This window comes from Vipera berus (genome assembly GCF_964194415.1).
Source record: "Vipera berus genome assembly, chromosome: 3".
NCBI lineage: Eukaryota > Metazoa > Chordata > Lepidosauria > Squamata > Viperidae > Vipera > Vipera berus.
Window position 1 is genome coordinate 63,701,026 of NC_138204.1, and position 23,005 is coordinate 63,724,030.

At 39.1% G+C, this 23,005-nt stretch overlaps 2 protein-coding genes across 2 annotated transcripts in view; one reads left to right on the forward strand and one right to left on the reverse strand.

Annotated features, from left to right (window-relative positions):
* CPT2 (carnitine palmitoyltransferase 2) overlaps positions 1–23,005 on the forward strand; it is a 109,257-nt gene that overhangs the window by 38,009 nt on the left and 48,243 nt on the right. The gene's annotated exons all lie outside the window — the stretch shown is intronic.
* LRP8 (LDL receptor related protein 8) overlaps positions 6,432–23,005 on the reverse strand; it is a 247,467-nt gene continuing 230,893 nt past the window's right edge. The window contains exons 10-19 of the mRNA XM_081323196.1: positions 21,820–21,991; positions 17,769–17,996; positions 16,819–16,937; positions 15,426–15,565; positions 14,008–14,149; positions 12,791–12,943; positions 11,151–11,399; positions 9,855–9,923; positions 9,510–9,682; positions 6,432–6,738 (exon numbers count right to left, since the gene is read on the reverse strand). Of these exons, the coding sequence (XP_081179322.1) occupies positions 6,700–6,738; positions 9,510–9,682; positions 9,855–9,923; positions 11,151–11,399; positions 12,791–12,943; positions 14,008–14,149; positions 15,426–15,565; positions 16,819–16,937; positions 17,769–17,996; positions 21,820–21,991 (1,484 nt within the window). The 3' untranslated portion in view covers positions 6,432–6,699. The remainder of the gene's footprint in view (positions 6,739–9,509; positions 9,683–9,854; positions 9,924–11,150; positions 11,400–12,790; positions 12,944–14,007; positions 14,150–15,425; positions 15,566–16,818; positions 16,938–17,768; positions 17,997–21,819; positions 21,992–23,005) is intronic.

The window sequence follows — 23,005 nt, forward strand, 5'->3', positions numbered from 1 at the left end:
GAAATCCCAGGCTCCATTATGGCTGTAAGTTGAAGACCACCTGTATTGCTGTTGGTAGCTTTCACATCACGTGTAAAATATAGGTTCTGGGTTCCTTATTAATTAGTATAAAAACTGTTGAATCTGTAGTTTAGTCTCTGTGGTAAAATATATCAAGGAGAACCACATAGTTCAGAGATAGAATGCATTACAATGAAGTATTATGAACAGGAAAGGATGCTTTTTAGCAGGGAGTAACATTTCAGTTAGGTTGCTAATTTGGTGAGAATTTGGTTGTTTGGCCAAAACTTCATTTTCTTGTCAATGATAGCAATGCTAAGGGAAAAGGCAGCATAAGATCAGAAAGGTGTTTGGCAATTAGTTTTTATCAAAGTGGGACTTTTAAATATTCTTATAGCCTTAATAAAGATGTTATCAGTTCACTGACACTTGGCAGATTTTTAAATTGCAAAATCCACTGCAGAAAAAAAGAGACCAATGTATTCTACTTTTCTAGGGTTAAAGGTAAAGGTTCCCCCGCACATGTGTGCTAGTTGTTTCCAACTCTAGGGGCCGGTGCTCATCTCCGTTTCAAAGCCGAAGAGCCAGCGCTTGTCCGAGGACATCTCCGTGGTCATGTGGCCGGCATGACTAGACGCCAAAGGCACACGGAACACTGTTACCTTCCCACTGTAGTGGTCCCTATTTTTCTACTTGCATTTTTACGTGCTTTCGAACTGCTAGGTTGGCAGAAGCTGGGACGAGTAACAGGCGCTCACTCTGCTACATGGCACTCGGGATTTGACCCGCCAAACCTTCTGATCGACAAGCTCAGTGTCCTAACCCACTGAGCCACCGCGTCCCTTTTTTTCTAGGGTTAGGGGGTTCTTAAGAAAATTTTGAGACTGTGTTATGGGCATTTTTACTGAATGGCTGATCTTGGTCATTTGCAAATATTGCTTTACTTGGTGTGGTTAGTCATAAACTTCCCAAAGGCAATCTGATCAGGATGTTCTCTAATAAACCGTAGTTTGTATTTTTTCTCCCCAGAGGTGCTAGAAACTCTTTCAACCAAAACATTGGTTTGCAACCATTCCCATTTCTTATTTTCTACAACCATCTAGGCCCAAAAGCATTTTTAGAAACAGATTTGATATAAGAAATTCATATTTCGGTTTGCAGCATGCAGCTTCCTGTTTAATGTTTTTAAACTTAAATTCCTGTTTTAAATGCAGAGGGAATCAAATCCTCTCAGAAATTCAGAAGGATCCAGATCATCTCCAACTTTTGAGGTCCCATGTAAAAAATAAAAAATGTCATGAAAATAAAACACAATTAAGTTCTAAGGGCCAGATAGCCTCCCACCTTATAGCTTTCTTTGCTTGTTTTCTGATTGACCTCAGGCATATAGATTAAATAGAAGCTCAGAAAGATGTAAAGATTGATCAGAAAGAAATTTAGCTGAGAGAAATATATCCATGCCTACTTAACCACTGCAACACACTAATAAAATGCAATCACACAATTTTCATGAGATTAAGCCTTTAAGGTGGTCCTTGAATCTATCCGAAGAAGTCTGTGAACAAATATTCACCCTCTTAGTTTCAGGAGCCCTGGATAATTGGATGCTTTTCCCCTATAAGGCACCAGAGAACCTCCAAATGACTTGTTAATAAAGCTGTGTGCAGGCTTGCAATGTTATGTTTGAAGTCAACTTATGTTTTCTTCAGCCCCACCATTAGAAATAACACAACACACATTGTAAATAGTCAATAAAAAATTTAATATCTCTATAGAAACGGTACACCGTCTTACAAATGTATTCATTTGGTTTTTCAGTATCCCTTATGGATGTAAGTATCAGAAACATTAGAAACAGCAGAGCCCTCCCTTCTCCATATCCCTAACCCAGAGTTTCTCAATCCTGGCAACCTTAAGATAGGTGGACTTCAGCTCCCAGAATTCCCCTACCAGCATACCGGCTAGGCAGGGAATTCTAGGATTTGAAGTCCACATATCTTAAAGTTACTAAGGTCGAAAAGCACTGCCCTAGACCATTTGTTCAGAATAAAAAGAAACAGAAAAGGCACCGCACAAGAACGCTGTGTTCTAATGGAATGTCATTGTGAGAAGACAAAGCTCCAAAATGATTACTGTACAGTGATAAACAAAATGTTTAATGTTCCCAGTTCTGTAATTGAAAATATTGTTTTTATTTTAAGGAAAATTTGATTATCAACTCGATGGTAATTACAAACCTGTCCTATTGGAAATCAGGAAAACGGAGTAATTTACAACGGTTTGGAGAAAAATTCCATCGTTATGTATAGGATTTATACGACATTTTACTTTTTTTTAAAAAAAAGTATCAAAGTGGCAAATTACTCAAATCTATATACAGTTTGAGGTTAGTTACAGTTATTAGATACAAAGCCTTTTTCTTCTTTTTATAATTTTATTCATGCACACAGTGCATGGTTTTGTAGTAACTGAGTAGAGCAGCTTTAAATATTTTCTTTTCCCTCTACAGCTTTCTTCAGAAGTGTATTTGACTCTAAAGCTTCTAATCTCAAAAACTAGCAGAAAGAAATAGGACATCCTTTCTTCTCAATACCCATTATAAACAAGCAGCAGACTGAATAAACTTTCCAAGGTGCAGATTCTATTATACTCTTTTAACTTCTCGCTCACTTATCCTTAACGTGAAGGACCAGTTTAGGCATATTGGTATTTGTCATCAAAGGATGACTTCCCATTATTAGAGAGTCATCTTGAATATTATGACTCACATCAATAAATGTATATATATTTAATAGTTGAACAGCCATCATAAACATGAGATACTCTGTGTATACATGTCATCATGTAAGCAGGAAGCAATTTTGCAACCATTAGACCAGGGGTCTTCAAACTTGGCCCTTTTATGACTTGTGGACTTCAACTCCCAGAATTCCTCAGACAGCGTGCCTGGCTAAGGAATTCTGGGAGTTGAAGTCCACAAGTTATAAAAGGGCCAAGTTTGAAGACCCCTGCATTAGACCATCTGTTTTGTTTGCAGAGAAAATCTTTGACGTCTGTGAAAGTACAAGATTGTCTTTGCATCATTATATTTCAAACAAAAGTTCCATTTGTTATGGAATTGATTCTACGAAGGGCAGAATCTTTTTTTAAACCAATCCAGTAGTACAGTGATTCATATACAGTACAAGAGTTGCAATTCAAGGCTACCCGGCAGAACAGAGGAGATATAATAGCCACCTATTGGAACTGCTCTGCTTGTAGATATTGCTTATTCATAAGAATGATTGAACATTTAGTTATTTCTAAGAGATACTAGGCAAAAAATAGTTATACAACATTTTCGGTTTCACAGCTCAGTGAACTAGTGCATGCAAATAGCTATCCAGAGTACCAAAATTAAGGAATTTTAACAAGACTGCAAATCCCTGTTCAGCTAAGCCTGGCGCTAGTATCTGCAATAGCCACAATCATGGCAAAATGACATTACATATGCAGTGACAGGCAAAACCCAGCTTTGTGCACTTGTGTCCTGATTTCTGACACAAATATATGCAAGTCATAGTGTTTGGGTCATGATGATATTGTGCATTTTCTTTTTTGTCACATGCCCCCCATGATCCCCACCTAGTTTTATGCTCTCTTGCTAATGTCATGGCCAGGCATTTACTTTTTACAGTAAATTACCCTGTCTGTTAAAAAAAAACACCTCTGGAATTATTTTCGGGCATGTATTTTTCAGGATACCTATCCAGATAAAGCGGATCCTTTTAGTCCTTTCCATTAACCCAGATCAGCTGGAAAAAATATATTCAAGAATACATCCAAGCTCTCTGGTAACTACAACTTTCAGGATAAAAAAATCAGTTCCAGGGAGGTCGAGAGACTGTTTAGTTTAACATTCAGAAGTGGTTTCTTCGGGATACCACCATCAGTCCTATGCTTTACACGATTGTGCTTTTCATCTTGAGTATAATCAGATCAAATGTTGTTGTTCAACAATTAGATCAACAGCAAAATCCAAATAAATAAGTGGGCCCACTGACCATATCATAGCTTTATACCAATAGGGATGTGCCACTTTGACTTGCCTAAATTATGGATTTATTTTCCTCTAGAGTAATTAGCTGAAAATTGAATTAAATATGGCAGATCCAAGCAACACTTAATACAGCACTATAGTACCTGAACAGTTCTTTATCATGATCCAAATTCTTCAATAATGTTTCCTTACAATGTAGTCCTGTGGGTCGCTTAACAATGGTGGCAAAAAATCCTTTTCAATTGTAATTCAATGTTTCTTGTTTAAGGTCTAGCGTGTTTTACTGCTTCCAGTTGCTTGTGGCTGGAAAATTTATGATCAACTGCTTCTTGTAACCACTATATAATTGCTCCAAGACCAGATTCTGGTTGGGTTTTTTTTTTTTGGTAGTACAGCTCTGCATTTCCCTTCTCTTTTAATCATTTACTTGGGAAATTTATAAGGGAAATACAATTTCCCACAGGAAGAGAAAATTACTTTAGGCTAATTAAGAGAGACAATTCAAAGTGCAATTAAACAACCAAAGTGTAATTAACAAAATTCAATGAAACAATAATATCTGCAAATAGGAAACTTAAATTAAAAGCATAGGGTACCCCGAATAGCAAAACAACATTTGTGCTATACTGCTATTCATACAGCAAGTGGACAAGTTGGTGCTATTTTTTTAATACCACTTCTTCCCCCACCCCTGCATATTATATGCTTTGATGTCATCAACTTCACTTTAATTCTTTATAAGCTGTGAGTAAATGGGGAATGAAAATTCCAGAGAAAAGGACTATAATCTTGGATCATTAGTTCCACTAATTTAAATCAACAGCAAAGATTATTAGCAGAACAATGAGTTTTATTTGCTCATAGGTACCTATAATAATAATTTCATCAGATTTGGCTTAAAACTGATTCCATATATTTGGAATAGCGGCCAATGTCTCCAGCCCACTAAAACCAGCGTTTCCATAATCTTATGCATACTCAGAGTAAAAAGAAGCAAGTCTCACTGAACACCATGTGATTTACTTTTTAAAAAACGTACTTAGAATTGTTCTGAACAGGTAGCACGCTGGGGGAAAAAATCCTTTCTTATCGTTCATTAAATAAGCTGTAAAAGAAAATTAGGTATACTTGGTGAACACTCTTTTTTAAAGCAAAAATTAAGCTTTATAACACTTAAAAATTAATAAGGATAACCAATATATGATTACTTTGAAGAGTGCTCACTGATTTAATGGGCTGTTTTCTTAGAAACTGTACTATAGATGGCATCTTATATTTGCTTATATGATTTGGGATTTATAGGCACTGTCCTCATTTTTACCGGGCAACGCTTGTACCGATGTTCTGAGCTTCTCCATCTACTTAAAAAGAGTACCTCTGCACACCCAGCCCTTTAGGATCAGAAATATTCTTTCTGATAAAGCAGATAGGGAAATCTTTGCAAGGGGCTCATTGTTGGCATGAGAACTCTTCCTTTGCTGGGATGTGCAAGTGTCAGAGCCACAAGCTGGTCTACTGTTCAGGCACAGGTAGTCCTTGACTTACAACCATTTGTTTTAGCGAAGGTTCCAAATTACAACAGCCCTGAAAAAAAAATGATATGCAACTGATCCTTGCACTTAGGACTGTTGCAGGATCCCCACAATGACGTGATCAAAATTTGGGTGCTTGGCAACTGGCCGTTTATGAGGATTGCAGCATCCCGGGGTCATGTGATTGCTATCCCGAGATCATGTGATTGCCATTTGCCACCTTCCCAGCAAAGTCAGTGGGGAAGCCAGATTCACTTATCAGCTGCAGTGATTCCCTTAACGATGGTGGCAAAAATGGTTGTAAAATCATGCTCAGCTCACTTAACAACAGTTCGTTCTGCTTAGCAATGGAAATAGTAATTGTAAGTTGAGGATTATCTGCAGAGTTTGGTTTGTTCATGATGGGAACACTTTGTTTCTTGAGCATTTTTGGATTATCTTATCGTAACATCTATAATTCTCACTCAGTGGCTTTAGACTGTAGCAAAGTTTTCACTAAACATCCTTTAAGAATTAAGTTACTCTATTTCCCATAGAGCTGAGCTATTCTTTCTAAAATATATTCATATATGTATATTTATATATATATGAATGTCTAGTTACCTATCCAGCCTTGATAGATATACAAAGTTTCTCTGCAATACAAATCGAATGTAAAAAAAATATAAATACTCTTGTCCTCTACATATATGTACAGCTTAAAATTGATATTCGGAATTTGTTAATAAATAGTCTAAATGGTTTATACAGATCTCTCTTTCTGTCTTTATATCGATAAGACAGCCACAAGGTATGCTTGACATATTTACAAGACATCTATAAATATAATTTTTTTAGAAACGATGTGTAAGCTGCTGATCCTTGGATGGGGCTGGCAGCATTCAGTAGTAGAGTAGGCTCCTCATTATTACAGATGGATAGTGCAAGAAGTTAAAAGGGTGTATAAAAGATTATACATACAAAACTCTCACATCCTTTGGATGTTGGCAGTTCGTTACAACTTTGTGGTTACCCTTTTGCAACATAAATATAAAGGAGAGGAGAAGGAAAGAGAAGAAGGTGGATTCCATTAGCCACAGTAGATAGGTTCAGTGCATATCTTTTGATCCATTAACCATGGTTTATTCCTCATGGTAGCCCATCATCTTCTAGACTTAGTGCCACACGCTGTTAAGAAAGAAAAAGTAACGTCACTACTTCCAAACTCAGTACAGTGTGACAAGGCATGAGGTTTACACTAGCTGATGCTCTTCTCCTATTAAGAGATAGTTAAGGTAAGAAATAACTTGACAAAGGTACCTTTAGAGTGGTTTATCTGGTGTATATATTTCCTTAAGGGTAAGCCGGAGTATACCGGTACAATGTGCACTACAGGTAGTCCTCAACTTACAACCAAAATTAAGCCCAAAATATCCACTGCTAAGCAAGACAGTTGTTAAGTGAGCTTTACTTAATTTTTATGAACTTTCTTGCCACAAATGTTAAATGAATGAGGGTGAAGGTTCATTCTCCAAGCTTGTGGGTTGGTTTCTCTAATATAAACGATGTTAGCTAGCCTGGTAATGAAATGTTCAGAAACCAACCCACACATGACCCTGGGACACTGCAACTGTCACGAATCCATGCCAGTTGCCAAGCGTCTGAACTTTGATCACATGATCGTGGGGATGCTGCAATGGTCATTAAGTGTGAAAAAGGGTCATAAATCACTTTTTTTTGTGCTGTTGTACCTTTGAATGGTCGTTACACAGATGGTTGTAAGTCAAGGACTACCCGTAGTTGTAAATAATACCTGTTTCTTTCCGCAGTTTCTTTCGTGTGGCATATAAATTTAATAAACAAACGATATAATAAATAATAACCATTTCTTAAACCAACTTATATTTTGGTGCAGAGAAATTGGAAGCCAGAAAATACTCAAATGCTGCATTTCCTTGTTTTACAACATGTAGACTGTATGTGCTTTCATACCTATTTAGTTTAAAAATTAAATGCTACCAACAAATCATTGATGATAAATCAATACTGTGAAGCCAGTTAAATTGGTTTAGATGGATTGATTTAACAACCTGAATTCTCATTTATGTCAATTCTTTGCATTTGGGCTAAGATTTGAACGTGCCACTTAGAAAATAAAGAGTACATAAATCAGATTAGTTTTGTAAACCTACCTATTTGATTGATTGGTATATTTTCTCATATGACCCCAGGGGAGAAAATAAGGCTGCTTTAAAGGCAAATGCTATGGTTGCTCTCTCATATGCTTTAACAATGCAACACTACTCTATGCCTTTTCCCAAGAGAGGTGAAAAACCATTTTTCTTTAGATAGGTGAAGGAGCCTGTTCTAAATCTACCACATCTGAAGATATTTAAACATTTTGAGATAATCCAGACAGATTTGAGAGGACTCACATGCTATGCAATGTTATTTTCCACTGTTATACCACGCCCCGGAAAGGAGCATACCTCTAGCATACGTTGACAAGGTATTTAAGCTTATTGCCTATTTATCACTACACCACGGGTCGGCAACCCGCGGCTCTGGAGCCGCATGCGGCTCTTTGAGCCGTCTCCTGCGGCTCCCAGTGGCCCGGTGCGCGCGCACCTCTCTGAACGGGCGGAGGTGCACGTGCACCACTCCGAACGGGAGGAGGTGCGCGCGCACCACTCCAAAGGTTTGGAGAGCTGCGCGCACACCTCTCTCGCACCTCCGTCCGAACACCCGTTTGGAGACCTGCTGGTGTTCGGGCGGAGGTGAGGTTTGGAGACCTGCTGGTGCCGGTTTAGAAAGCTGCTGCGGGCCGCGGCAGCTTTCTAAACCGGCACCAGCAGGTCTCCAAACCACTGTTCGGGCGGAACTGCGTGCGCACCTCTCCAAAGGTTTGGAGCTGCGCGCGCAGGAGACCTGCGCGTGCAGCTCTCCAAACCTTTGGAGAGGTGCGTGCGCACCTCCGCCCAAACACCCGTGTCGAGAACTGCTGGTGTTCGGGCGGAGGTGCGGTTTGGAGACCTGCTGTTGCCGGTTCTAAACCGGCACCAGCAGGTCTCCGAACGGGTGTTCGGGCGGCAGTTTGGAGGTCCCGGGAGTGGCTCCGGCGACGCCCGGGCTGAAGGCGGCGCCGCAACCCAGCGCCCGTCACCATGGAGACCCGTCGCCGCTGGCGTGCAGGTGCATCCACATAAAAAAAAGTGGAACCGCGCGCGTGTATCCACGCACGCGCATGCACAAAAAACGTTTTGTGCATGCGCAAATTTTGTTTTATGCGCATGCGCGTGCGTGGATGCATGCGCGCAGCTCCCACTTTTTTTTATGTGTGATGGAACCGGTTCCCAGTGGCTCTTTTGCTTTTTCAGGTTGCCGACCCCTGCACTACACCATTAGCCGTACCCATTTGAATGGCTCCTTCTCCTTCCTTTGTATAAGGAGATAACTGTGTAAACTACTTTGATGTACACTGAAATACTTTTCTTTCGGACAAAAGGAGACACATACAACATAGCCTTATACTGAACCTGATTCAAGGTCTGTTCAGCCATAAAGATAAGATTAGGTGCTTATTTCTTTAGTAAAATTATATATCACCAGTTTCAATGATGGTGATTTTGTCAAACGTCAGGGAAATCAGAGATCCTAGCAGTTCAAATGGGTATAAAGATTTATTGCAAGCTTAAGCTTTCTACAAGAATCTGAACTACTAATGGCCAAAGGAAATTGGTGGTAGATAAGGGTAGAAGGAATTCAAGGTGGGCTGAACTTTGATTGCTTGTGGGCGTGGATGGACTCATGTCTGATGACGTGTTTGACCCCTTCCTCGGGGGTCATCTCTCACAGACCCATAGCAAACATCTACAATAAGGAAAAATAAATGCCACAGTAGCAGGACTCAAATGAATACAGTGAACAATGTAGTAAGAGTGGATAAAGCATCCACTTACTGCAGGGTACACGTGCCCAATCTGTACTGTTCGCCCAATATGGATTTCATCCTCATCCTCTTCTTCCGTAGTCTTCCTGTACACAGGATTATCAAAATTCATGCTTTTTGTATTTTTCCTCTTCCAATTTCGCCAGATAAGATACCCACCTGTGCACACTAAGCCAATCACCACTAGAAGCACAAAAAAAAGGATAGGGGAATCGGAGAAATAAATAAAAAGTATTAGTTGTCTCAGAAAGGCCATCGTATTTCGGCTGGCTCACTCATGGGATCTCTCTTCTGAATCTGTTAGGCCAGGGTAGCAAAACCAAAATGAATGGCAAGATAGCAAATACCCACTTACCAATAGGAACAACAATTCCGATAACAGCTGCCATCACAGTTGATCCAAAAGCCTGGCCATTGTTAGCATCTGCAATTAGAGAAGAACAACTCAGATTCCTAGAAAGCAGAGGTCCCCAATCTTTTGGGCACCAGGGACTAGTTCTGTGGAGAAAAGTTTTTTGCACAGATGGAGGGAGCGTGATTTTGTGTGCTGCCTGCATCCCATGGATGGGGCTTTGCTTGTTTGTGTGGATCGGTTGCTGGCATGCTGCAGCTCGGTACCGGTCCACAGATCAGGGGTTGGGGACCCCTGGTATAGATGTGGATATTCAGATATTGCTTAGAACTATGGTTGGCAAGAACAAGAAAGTAGTTGCTAGCATTTGTAGTAGGACTTCCATTCTGCCTACTTATTTTGAGAAAGCCATTGTTCTGGTATACTATCCCCAACCTTTTGGGCACCAGGGATGGTGCCATAGAGAAAGGTTTTTCTGTGGACCAGAGGGGGTGTGGTTTTGAATACTGCCTGCATCCCGAGGATGGAGCTTTGCTTTTTTATGTAGCCCGCTTGTTGGCATGCTGCGGATCCCTGCTATAAAGGACAATAATGTCTACAACAGCTGCCCAGTTCCACATAGATGGCAAATTGCAACCTCAAACCAAATGTACTGTAATTTTTGCGTTAGCTACACTCACCACTGTTTGAACAATGACTCCTGACATGCCCTTTAAGGGGCAAAAACAGCAGTTGGCCAGGAAAAAGTGCTTTTTATCAAATCTAAATGTCACTTTAATCACAGACTTTCTAGTAGATGTGAAAGTAAAGCATTACCGTAAATGCATTTGATTTAACCACCCCAAGCAACTTTCCTCACAACTTCATATCATCTTTTCTATTTCAGTTTTGAATCTGTGTTGAAGAGGGAGAAGGATGAAAAAGAGGAAGAACTAATATTAAAACTGTTTTGAGATAACTATATTTTGGGCTAATCTATTATTTTGGGATTCCTGAATTACTTTTAGGTACATTGCAGAAGTTTCTTCCAAAAAGCCCAACGCTAGGTTATGGCAACACACAGAAACTTAAGTTTTTGTGCAAGAGGGAACTTTCGGATGCTAGGCTTACCACTTTGGAAGCTGACAGGGGATCAAAAAAGGACAGTATTTTTACATTAAACAAAAGAAAAGTAAGAGAGAAATCCTCTGTTTTGTTTCTACACAGGCAGTGCCAACTCAAGTTGGCATTTGTTTATTTACTTTAAAATTGTATGTCAGTCCAAAGTTTTACCACTTAGTTATAGGCCATTTCACTCACAGTGCTGGAAGAGATTGCTATTTCCTGTTGCTATTTTACTGTCTGCTGGGCTGGATGTCATTGTGATTGAATGAAGGCTTGTCATGCCAAGAAAGATTTGTGCTGTAGTTTCTGATCCTTCCGTACTAATATTGTCAGTTGTGGTAGTCATATTGCCAGTAGTAATAGCTGTGAAGTTCAGAAGGTAACTTCTTGATGTGGTAGGAGTAGTAGCAGTAGTAGGCAAATCAGTTGAGGTAGCTGGAAGTTCTGAAACCATTATAAAATACAGCCTTATTTATATTTTTTATTCAATGTATATGGATGCCTATCTTCCTGTTGTAACTTTGGGTAACCTTCTACAAAGTGGTGCCTTCCAATTGCACTGGACTATATTTCCCTTCTTTAGCTAGCAAGGCCAACGGATATCCCAGGGGTCTGCAACCTTGACAACTTTAAGACTTGTGGATTTCAGCTCCCAGAATTCCTCAGCCATCTATGCTGGCTGAGGAATTCTGGGAGCTGAAGTCCACAAGACTTAAAGTCGTCACGGTTGCAAACTCCTGGGATATACTAAGTAAGGTTGATGGAAGATGGGCTGTAAAGCCCTGGAAGATAATGGAGTTGAGTTTCCAGTTATGTAAACAAGTGCTTCATAGTAAAACAGCATGTGCAACTTTAATTAGTGGAAAAAGCAAACTATATAATAGTTTAAAGAGGCTTAAATGGAAGGAGCCTCCCACCCCTTTCTCAACAGGTAGTCTCAGTTTACAGCTGTAATGAATCCTGCCCATTAAGGCCATAAGTCAAAACCCCTAAAATATGATTGACCCAATTTACAACATTTTTTGCAATGGTTAAGCAAATGCAGGGGTTGTTAAGTGAATCCGTTGTCCACTACTTGTTTGCTTACATCCCTTTATTATTTTTACACATAATTCAAGGGAACAAACATATCCAACACACATTCCTCCTCCTGTTTTCCCCACAACAACAACCCTGTGAGGTGTGTTGGATTGAGAGAGAGTGATAGGCCCAAAGTCACCCAGCTGGCTTTCATGGCAAAGGCAGGACTTGAAACCACCATCTCTTGCTTTCTAGTCTGGTGCCTTAACCACTACACCAAACTGACTCTTCATGGTGCACTAGCACACTCTGGAGCGATTTTGCTGAAATTTGGAAGTAAGTGCTGGGTTTTATCATGTTGTAAAACAGGGTCACATGACTGTGAGACATTGCAAGCAGCCAAAATGCTGCTGTGTTGCCGACTGTCTAAAGTGCAGTCACATGACTATGGGAAGGCTGGGGCAGTGACTGTTGGCAATTCAGATCCGGGTCAAAAGTCCCCTTTTGGTCATAACTTCAGTCACTAAGCAACTAGTCGTAAGTCGAGGACTACCTGTATATATCTTATAGGTATAAGCTTCAGGTTTTTAAAAAGAATGACTAAGAGGAAAAGATGGATAGGAGAGATGATGACACAGACACAGTGTAGATAGAACAACAGTGTAGAACAGAACAATTGAGGGAATTCCCAATAGTTGGATCTAATATTAAGTGCAACCAAAAAATGAGGCACAAAACAGGAGTCCAAAGAATTATCAGTTTCTGGGAAGGAATTTCTTCTCTTAATAGGGCAGAGTATAGGCCGTTATCTTTACCTTTATAGCACTTTTTCATGTCAGGGCCTAACCACATATTGTCTGGACAAGCACATGTATATTTGGGTGAGTGTGGAGAGTTTTGTGGTGCAGGCAAACACAGGTGTTCACAACCTCCATTTGGCAGAGAATGAAGTTCACAAACATCTGGAGCTACATATAGGAAAAAGAAATAAGAATTAAGTCTGAGAATTATACGTACATACATACATACATACATACATACATACATACATACATACATATACATACAGTATATATATGATGAACAATATGTCCACATCGTTGCTTAGTAGCAAGAATCAAATGACTACTTTAAGTACCAGCAAAATATTAGAATATCTCAGTTTTAAAAATCTACCAAGTCCCAAATGGTGCCCTCCTGAAATTTGTGACTACTAATCCCATCATAGCACAGCCAAATTGGCTGTGGATATAACATACCATTGTCCTGTCATATGAAAGCAATCAGATCAGGGAAGGTCAATCTAATTACACTACAATGTCCTAATAATGTAAAACAGCATATTTCTATAATTACAGAAGCTTTTGTAGGTGAGAGGCATATGCAATTTTGAGGACCTAAGACTGGCCAACTCACCATTTTCTTGAGTGGCTTAATGACCAGATTTGCTAGCTTTCTTCTTTTAGCTAACCAGGGTCAATATTTTTTCCACTACTTTGCAATCTAGTTATGTACCATGAAATCTAAGGCATCCACTACAGCTGCACAGGTATTTGGACCTATGAAAAGGTGCTTTGGGCCTGGTATGGGGGAGCTTGCTTTTCTTGTCAATAGTACCACAAAGAAAGTGAACTTTTTCCTGATGCCCTATAGTAGCTGTGCAATCCCAGGAAAATATTTTGAATTCAGGAGGCATATCCGAACACTGCCTAATTCTAGTGTTGTCCAATAAGACCATTCCCTTTTTCTACTGGAGCAACAATTTCCTCACCAGAGAGCCATTAATGCAATGCCGTGAACATAAGCCAGCCTTCCTCCAATTAGCATCTACTGTTGAATACAAATCCCATTACTCACCAACCATGCTGTCCAATAGCCATACTGGCCAGGAAATGACAGGATCTATAACCCATCATATCTAGAGGGGCCCATAAAGAGAAAGCTGAGAACACTTTCCATATTAAGAGGAGTTGGGCTCAAGTTGTGGCATGCTAAATGTATCCTTCAGACTTGGAGGCATTACTAAACTTACCTTTAGGTTGCTTTAGCTCATGAAAAACTACAATGTCATGAGGATTATTGAGGTTCTCTGCCAAAACAGAAATGTCTAGACCATTCAGCCTATTAGCACTGAAGATTGCCTCATTCTCTAAGTCCGTCCAGAATACCCTGTCCTGCAACAATGAAGAGAATGAGAGAAAGACTCAGACTGTATTAAATACCAGCTGGAACTTTTCAAGCATTGCTTCCCTACGAATCAATCTCCTTGGCATTTTGTTTTTCCATCAAGAAGTCGTGCACAATTCTTTCCAGGGTCATAGACAACAGACAAGTGGGCAGTTCACCACTGTCAGCCGCTTCGCAGAGGGATTGATCTGCACAGCCCCCTCTAATGTCTCTTGTTTCCAAAGCTGGCCTGCGAGTTATGTGATCTTCTCCATGGAGATCCTGATCTATGCGACAGTAATTTAAGTTGGCATTTGGCTTTGAAAGTCATTAGGTGAAAAAAAATGGCCCCACAAAACCAAAAAAGGAAACAAATATAATTAGATGTTACAATATAAGTGCTCTTTAGAATCATGTTTGCGTGATTTTTCACGTTTTGCTAGGAGAGCATACAGGAAGAAAAGCAAGGGTGCAAAATAGAGGAAATTTCTCTATTTCTTTCCCTTCCTCTTTTACCTACATAACACGCTATCTTGCTGATCTAAGAAAATGCATTCATGTAAGGCAACCTCTGTCTACGTGTCACCTGTTGAACTGAGCAGAAATTGTAATGCATTCAGATGTATAAAGTGCCTCCCACTGAAAGCAAGAAAGCCAGGAAGGTGAGGATCAGCAACTGAATAGACATTCAATTCAAGCCCATAATTCAAAGCATGATTCAGACATATGTTTTCCGAGCAAGCCCGTACAAGAAAGCAGCAAGACTTTGTCCTGCAATGTAATACTTCACTGAGTACTCAAGTTGCTATCAGGATTTTAATTTACAAAATTATTTTTTTTTATCAGATCATAAGCTGAAAAATGCAGTACAGCATTTCCATTTCTGTCAAAGTAAGAAAGTATTTCAGGTGTAATTTCTGACTAGGCCAAATGTTAGCCAGTACAATAGGAATGCTCTACTATTCAGAAAAGGAAAAAAAAAGGAAAATGATCTCTAGAGCGAAGAAAAATTTTTAACCCTAACTAAATGCATTTTGAACCAAATTCTGAAAAAAACAATCTTGCATGACCAATGTCATCTTCATAATGTTCTCCTTTAGTTTGGATATGGATTCATTCCTTATTCCATTCTGTTCTTTCCACACATTGTAAGCACAACCAACTAGGTCATATAATGTATATACTTCCTGAGTAAAAAAAAATCTAGCTAAATTTGAAATACATCTACCTATAACAAGGCTCATTGTCTGCCTAGATTAGTCCTGACTCCTGTTTTCTGTTTACCTCAAACACAGCCAGTCCAAATGGGTGACTCAGGTTATCCTCAGAAGAGATAAGAACTTTTCGATTGCTCCCGCTGAAATCTATACTTGAAAGCAAGTGCAGCTTGGAATCAACCCAGTAGAGACGTTGATTCAGTAAATCTGAGGAGCAAACATATCAAGGTAGGATTATATCTCTGTGTTTGACCTTTGTCCACTTGGATGCATTTTTGCTATTATTTCACTACTTTAGAATCTTGGAAAACTCATTTTATGAAAACAATCCAGGGAGAAGAAGAAAGTCCAGGCTGTGTAATGTAAGTGGTCACTGGAGATGTCATGAAGTGAGACTTTCTCTTTCAGGAAGAATATTTCCCAAGCTTATTTTCACAGAGATTCAGGGTCACTGCAAAGATGCTAAATAAACGCACGAAGAAGATAGCTGAGAAGCCACATTAATAGCCCAACCACTTGAATTCTCCATGAACATTAACATTAGCAGTTGGTGTTCTGTTTTAAATAATTACATTAACTTGTAGAAGTAGGGGAAGCAGTTCTTTGCATAATTAATTTGAGAAGATAATGCATGGGATTAATATCATACTACCTGATTTCCAGACCGGGTTCCAAAAACATGATGTAACAATCAACACATTTCAGATGAGTGAATAATCTCTTTTTTTTAATTGAAAGTGGAGGGGTCAAGCAGGATCTTGCTGCTGTTATTATTAACATTTGCATGCCGCCTGATGCTGAGCAATGCTGTGATGATAATGAAAATAAAAGCTTTGTGGTATGTGTGACACCTCAGTGTGTTGCCATGATGCATACATTAAAGGGGAAGACTTGCATGGAAACGCTGATTATTTGATCTTTCTGGCCTGGACTGAGGGGTTTTTTGATTTAACTTTAAATTTTAATTTGTTTTAATTGTGGGCTAGTTTTAATTTAATTCTATTTTAATTCTATTTATTTGTATGGTTTTAATTCACCCTGTAAACCGCCCTGAGTCCTTCGGGAGTAGGGCAGTATATAAAAAAATCAATTAAATAAATAAATAAATAAAAATTGGCAATCTGAACCCTACCTGCCTCCTTAATTGGTAGGGAATGTCAAATTATTCAGGGAAAGAAAGATAGGAGAGTACATTTTCCCCTTCACCTTTTCCCAAAAGCTACGTTCCTTTTGAACAATGGGTTGTTGTAGAACAGTATATCTTTTGTAGGCAAAAGGACCCACCTTCAAATTCAGGCAGTCACGTGTGTGTAGGGCTATGGTGAATTGCTACCGAACAGTATAAACAAAATGAAGCTGGATCAATCAGTGCTCAGATTCAATATGAAAAGACCACTTTTATTTATAGCATAAAATATTTTGAAAATTTAGAAGGACCTGGTGCCAGTTTTCCAACATACCCAGTGTGATCCCATTGGGCCATTCAATGTTGTCTGTTACAAGCACTTGCCGATCCATACCGTTCAAGCCAGATTTCTCAATTTTTGCTATGTCTCCCCAGTCGGACCAATACATGTATCTACAAAAAAGAATAGATAAAGAAGCTGGTAGAAGATTCTATGCTACTTGAAAAGTAGTTTTCCTTCAGATTTCCAAGTACAATGATGTCTGAAGTAGTTATTATGGATTATTGCTTTATTGAACAAGAATGTACCAAGGTGATCAAATTCTGTAAAGGGTAATACTATATTTCACTTTTACGAAGAAAGACCATCCGTCAGGTGCTTCTTATGAATTCCAATGTGTTGGTTATTGCAGAAGCAGACAATCCAGTGATTCCCAACATCACAATCTTATCATTTCATGTGTTTCAGGTGACAATACTGAGTTAGAATAAATTCACAAGAACAAGAATCCATATTATATAGCATTTTTATTAATTTTTTGCAGCTCCGTCACAATCGGACCGGAATAGCCCAATTTGAATTCTGAAATTAGAAAGGACACAAAAGCACATCTGATGCAATAGGAACATATAATAAGCAGTAGCAATAGGAACACACAGGGCTTTTTTTCTCATAGAACGCTCAGAACGGAGTTCCGGCACCTTTTTTGGATGGAACCTTGTAGGATAGGCAGGGCGGGTTGTATGACATGTGTGAGTTCCGGCACCTTTTTCTTTTACAAAAAAAGCACTGGGAACACATAATAAGCAGTAGCAATAGGAATGGATAATATGCATTTCGTTGGTATTCTCACTTTAAAATCACACTCTACAAAAACTTTGATTGCTAATGTACCGTCCATAAAATAAACTCTCATTATACTGATTGGTGCAGTGTGAGAACTATAAGAATCAAGGCTGAAAGAATACTAAATTCAGTAATACATAGCAATCTTTCATACCTACCCCCGTATGGGATCCACTGCAATAGCTCTAGGTTCACTTAAGTTAGTACTGAAAAGTGTCCTCTTCTTACGCCCATCAGCTGTGGCTACAGAAATGGTCTTGTTTCCAGAATCCGTCCAATAAATATTCTTGTGGACCCAATCCATTGCCAGACCTTCCGGGGAGTGTAACTGGCTGTCTATCAGAACCATCTGCTCAGCTGTTTCACTGGCCTTATCTATGTAGGCACTATAGAGAGGAGACTCAAATTATTCATGTAACTCTGCAAAGGGGGAAGGATAATGGTATAACAAAAGAATGCACTCACAAGGAGGAAAAGCAAACAAAATGAGGAGCAAACAAGGCATAAAATCCTACATTAATTTTCTGACGAAAGAGCTCCGCATACTTATATATATCGTGTCCTAAATGTTGCAATAAGCAAAACCAGATTTGTCAGTGCAATTCAATAGTAGCCTTTTTACAAAGAACAATTAATGAAACAAGAGAACGCTGTAACACTACTGTTTCCTTTACAACTCTTGATGTCTATTACTAACACATTACAGAAACTCCAGAAGTGCGAAGTCTGTTCTGTGTGCAGGCTTTCAGTCAGGTTCAAAGTAATCCAGATAGCCTACAGAAACTAACATTTTGTTTAGATGTTTGCAAGAATAGAGTAACAAATGCAAGTATTCCTCTGTGGATGGGCTAAACAGGCTCTGTTTTCCCCCTCACACAATTGTTACTCACCCGAGGAAGAATTTGTAAACAAGGCTTAAGTCTTGCAAATACTGTACATACGTGCAGGATGGAGATTACATGCCTTGGCAATAGTACTTGTGAAAAAGATGCTCAAATTATAGTTGATTGCTAAGTGAAAATGAGTTGGCAGAAAATGAAATGGCCGCAAAGCAGACAAATGAAATTATAGGTGACAGAATAGAATTATAGTTTCCAAGTCATGAGAAATAAAATTCCATTCAATTTTGCTTTGGTCATTCTCCCATCTTACGTATGGTGTCCAATTATGGGCATTACATTTTAGGAAGGATTCAGAAAACATGAACAAGGTTCAAAGAAGGACGCAAGGATGATTAGGGAGTTACAGACTTCACTAAGTCCTATAAAGAGGATCAAATTTAGCCTTGACAAGAGGAAAAAGAGAGAGAGGGATTGCAATTGGATTTTTCCTATACCCGTGATACAGAAGAAAGCCAAGACTCTGTTGTTTCAGATTGCAAGATGCGAAATAATAAATTATAAAAAAGCAAATTCCAGTTGAATGCAAAAAACAGCTTAATGACAAGAGCAGTTGGACAATGCAATTAATTATCCTGAAAGATGAGGGACTCCTTGATTTAAGCAAGGCCCGAACAGTCATCTATCAGGCAGGGATGTTTTTATTTAGATTCATTGCCTGCGCACTCCCTTCCAATAATATTATTCCATGAAAAAAGCTCATTCTACAGATTTATTTTATTTGTATTTTTGAATTATCCGTACTGATAGACTGTCGAAAGCACAGAATTATAACAACAGTTACTACCTAAAGTACACTGTGTGTAAATATCAAACGCAGTATCTGTACATTTGATGACCATATCTTGGTCTGGCCAACTAGTTCAGTAAAGTGCCTTTTTTGTATGGTCAACATTGTCTCTGCTGTGTGAAAAAAATTAAGTCCAGTATTTGCCAGGAAAACAGTAGGTCACATAATGTTCAGATCGATCCTAAGTCATCCAGAATTACCCTTCTATTGGATTGTAAACATCCTCTCTATCTTCCTGATCTTGGACCGGCTGCTTTTCAAATCAGCAGAAAGCAATTTTGGTTTGTGGATCAACAGCTAAGTAGTATGATTTGAAAATATTTCCTCAGAACTAGGTATAACAGAATTCAACTGAACTGATTCCCTGCATACCAAGGATACTTCTAAGTTAATTTATTTTATGGGATATCTGGAAAAGAATGTAAACTTTCTCCCTGTGACATTCACCACAGAATAATCCTTCAACGGGAAGAAAGCGGGGTAAATGCAAGGCCAAGGTTCAAATCACTTGGTAGATCTGACAGCTAACAAACTGAGAAAGAGTGAAGTATTATTTCCAAAAAGAAATCGGTGGATGTGCAGGCACTGCTGGGATATTCCTGCTCTTCTCCTCAGAGTCCTTGGGAACACGGAGGAATGAAAAAGCAAGAGGAAAGATATTGTGAGCAAAAGAAGGAGCTCCTACAGTTTTGCTAAATATCTTGATCCTTATTACAGGTGTGTGTGGGGGGGTGGGAATAAGAAGGGGCAATGATAAAATGTGCATCCTAATGGAAACTCTGTCCCATTTTTCCTTGTGTCATAATGTCACACAACACAAGTTTCATCAACTTGAGAAGCGCTTTTGCTTCTTTGGCTGTGACTAGCTTCCATTTATGTAGTGCCTGATTCTCTTCTGGCTCATAAGAGGTTTAACATGGCTTCTCAGGTATAAACAATCTCTGGAACTTTTCACTTGTCCCAAGCCTTTCAGTATTTCTGAGAATGCAGTAGGTGGCGCCCTTCTCTCCCTAACCAAGAGAAATGACATTTTTGCATGTGAATTAGCCTGTGTAAGAGTGTCTGGTGTGGATGCAAATTAGTGCAGGACCATGTGTAAGACCCCCCTGCATGGATAAAGCTATTGCCCAGTGTGGATACTGCTAATGTATCCTTTAATTTGCTGTTAACCGAAACAACTGAATGAAGGTTTTTCTGGTAGGGTCATTCAGTTTAAAGCCCACTCTTTCCCATTATGTCGTGAGTGGGAAATTCTAAATCTAATAATTTGCAAATCAAGCTCACACCGATTTGCAGGAAAAAGTTCTAGTAAGATACAATTCCCTAGCTCTGAAATTTATTTTAGAAAGCCAGTGAGAATTGCATTCAGACCAGAGATGGACAAAGCTCCTCATTGTAAGGACTTTCGTCCAGCTGGTGAGCATTTGTTTTTCCTGCCCACAGTAATTCTACTCTCTCCTTTTCTTGCCCATGGACTAAATCAGGGATAGACCTTTTTCCTTCAGTTTTTATACAAGTATGCAAATTGGCCCTGATCATTCTTATTTTTAAAAATGAGTGCCTACTGTACCAGGGCTCAAAGTCTGAAGACAAACCCGTCAGAGTTAGCAGTGATGAACAAAATAACAGAAGTTTAAATCTTAAGCTTGACAGATTTTTGCTATCAGCAAGCTGTAGGAGAAGTGTCACATTAAATAATGCTCAGATATGAATGGGCCGATCCTGTTTTTCTCCATTTTGCAAGGCTCAAAGAAGCTTACCAAAATATTTTCTCTCATTTTCTGCTCACTTTCCTTTTTAAAGAGTTGATGAATTCCCAACTAGTTGCTTGATTGCAATCAACAGGTGATGATCTTAAAAAACAAATCCTCTATAACAGGCTTTCCCCAATGTTGGCAACTTTAAGACATGTGGACTTCAACTTCCAGAATTCCCTAGCCGGCATAGGGAATGTCCAGCTGAGGAATTCTGGGAGTTGAAGTCCACACGTCTTAAAGTTGCCAATGTTGGGAAATCCTGCTCTATAATAACTTCCTGATTTTTGGAATCACCTTTCTTATTATTTGGTCCCAGGAAACTCATCTTTGACAGTTACCAAAAACCAGAACAAACCATTACTGACAACACAGCAGGTGGGGGAGGGGGGAAATAGTAATTTAGATCTGAGTGCAGAAAAGGGACAATCAGCTTTGTTGCACAAAGTCAAGGTTAATCCACTGCATAATCAAATAAAGTGCTGTTTTGGTACATGCATCAGGACCGTAAAATCCAAAGAAGCACATTTTCAACAGACAAAGTTCTGATGCCACTAAGCCAGTGGGCAACTAAGTCTCCTTTATGATCAGTGGACTTCAAATCCCAGAATTCGTGACCCAGCCAGGATTTCTGGAAGTTGAAGTCCTCAGGTCATAAAGAGGTCACAGTTGCCCACCCCCGCACTAAACTGTCATAGATCTGAGTTTGATTTTTTTTTTGCTAGAATGATGGAAGATAAATTGAGTAATCTGAAATACCCCACACCTGTATATCTTCCTGTAGAATAAATCACACCAGTATATCCTGTTCGTTGCCACTTCCACATCCAAAGCAACCACATTCTTCAGCATGGGAATGATGCGAGAGTAGTCCTTTTTCACCAGGTCAATCTTGCGTACTTCGTGGCGGTTTGTGAAAACAAGGTATGGGCTCTTTCCTGCCAAGGAATTGGCAAATCATAGCTTTATAAGCAGTTTAGGATAAAGCACAGCTTAAAAAAAGGCAGGTTTGGAAAATCTCAAAACTACTTTTAGAATAAAAAGGATTGGCAATGGCTGCTGTCCTGATCATCATTTCCTGGGCTGCTCTAACTGACTAGTGATTTACACATTCTTTCTTCCTTGTTGGGAGAACAAAAGAGTCACTCCCACAACTGTGCACTGGAGAGGAAGAAAGTTGAGGCTATTCAACACCTATGTATATTTTTAAATAAACCAGTGTGTGCGTGTGGCACACGATATGAAAATGGAGTTTTTTTCCTACACATTTTTTATGGCATGATCACTTTGATTCAGATTATAAGCCTTCTCCTTTGGCACTTCTCCAAAGAGAGAGATTCTGAAATCCAGCTTTCACAATTAGCATGAAATGCCCAAGGAGCTATGCTCCTTAAAATACTGATATTTTTTTTTAAAAAGTAAGTTCTTATAAGGATTTTATTGTTTATAAGATAGATTCCATTTGCAGAGGTATTTGCCCTTATGTTGGCTTAATCCCTGTTCAATATTAGACAGATAAAGAGGAAAATACCCATAACAAAATTAAAAGATAAAAGAAGCCAAGTCTGCCACTCCCAGCCCTACTTGTTTTTTCCCCTGCTTTCTCCATTCTGGCATTTTGTGAAGAGCAGTAACATAAAAAAGCATTGTTGAAGGCATAATGTATGCTGTCTGCAGCACAAACAGGTACCAGAGTTTTGTTTTGCCTTGGTGGTTTAAATGAAGAATAGGAATATGTGTTATGTGGAGGGAGTGAAACCTCATGAGTGGTTCTGGGTCTTGGAAAAAACTATGACATTCTAGTTTGGGCACAGAAGGCACTATGTTATTATTAATAAAGTCCTTTCTGGATCACTATTTCAGAAAATTCTAGTTTTTGTCTACCTTTATAGTTTTGTGACTTTTTTCTTTTTTATATTTAATTTTTTTTAAAAAAATGAAAAAAGAGATAA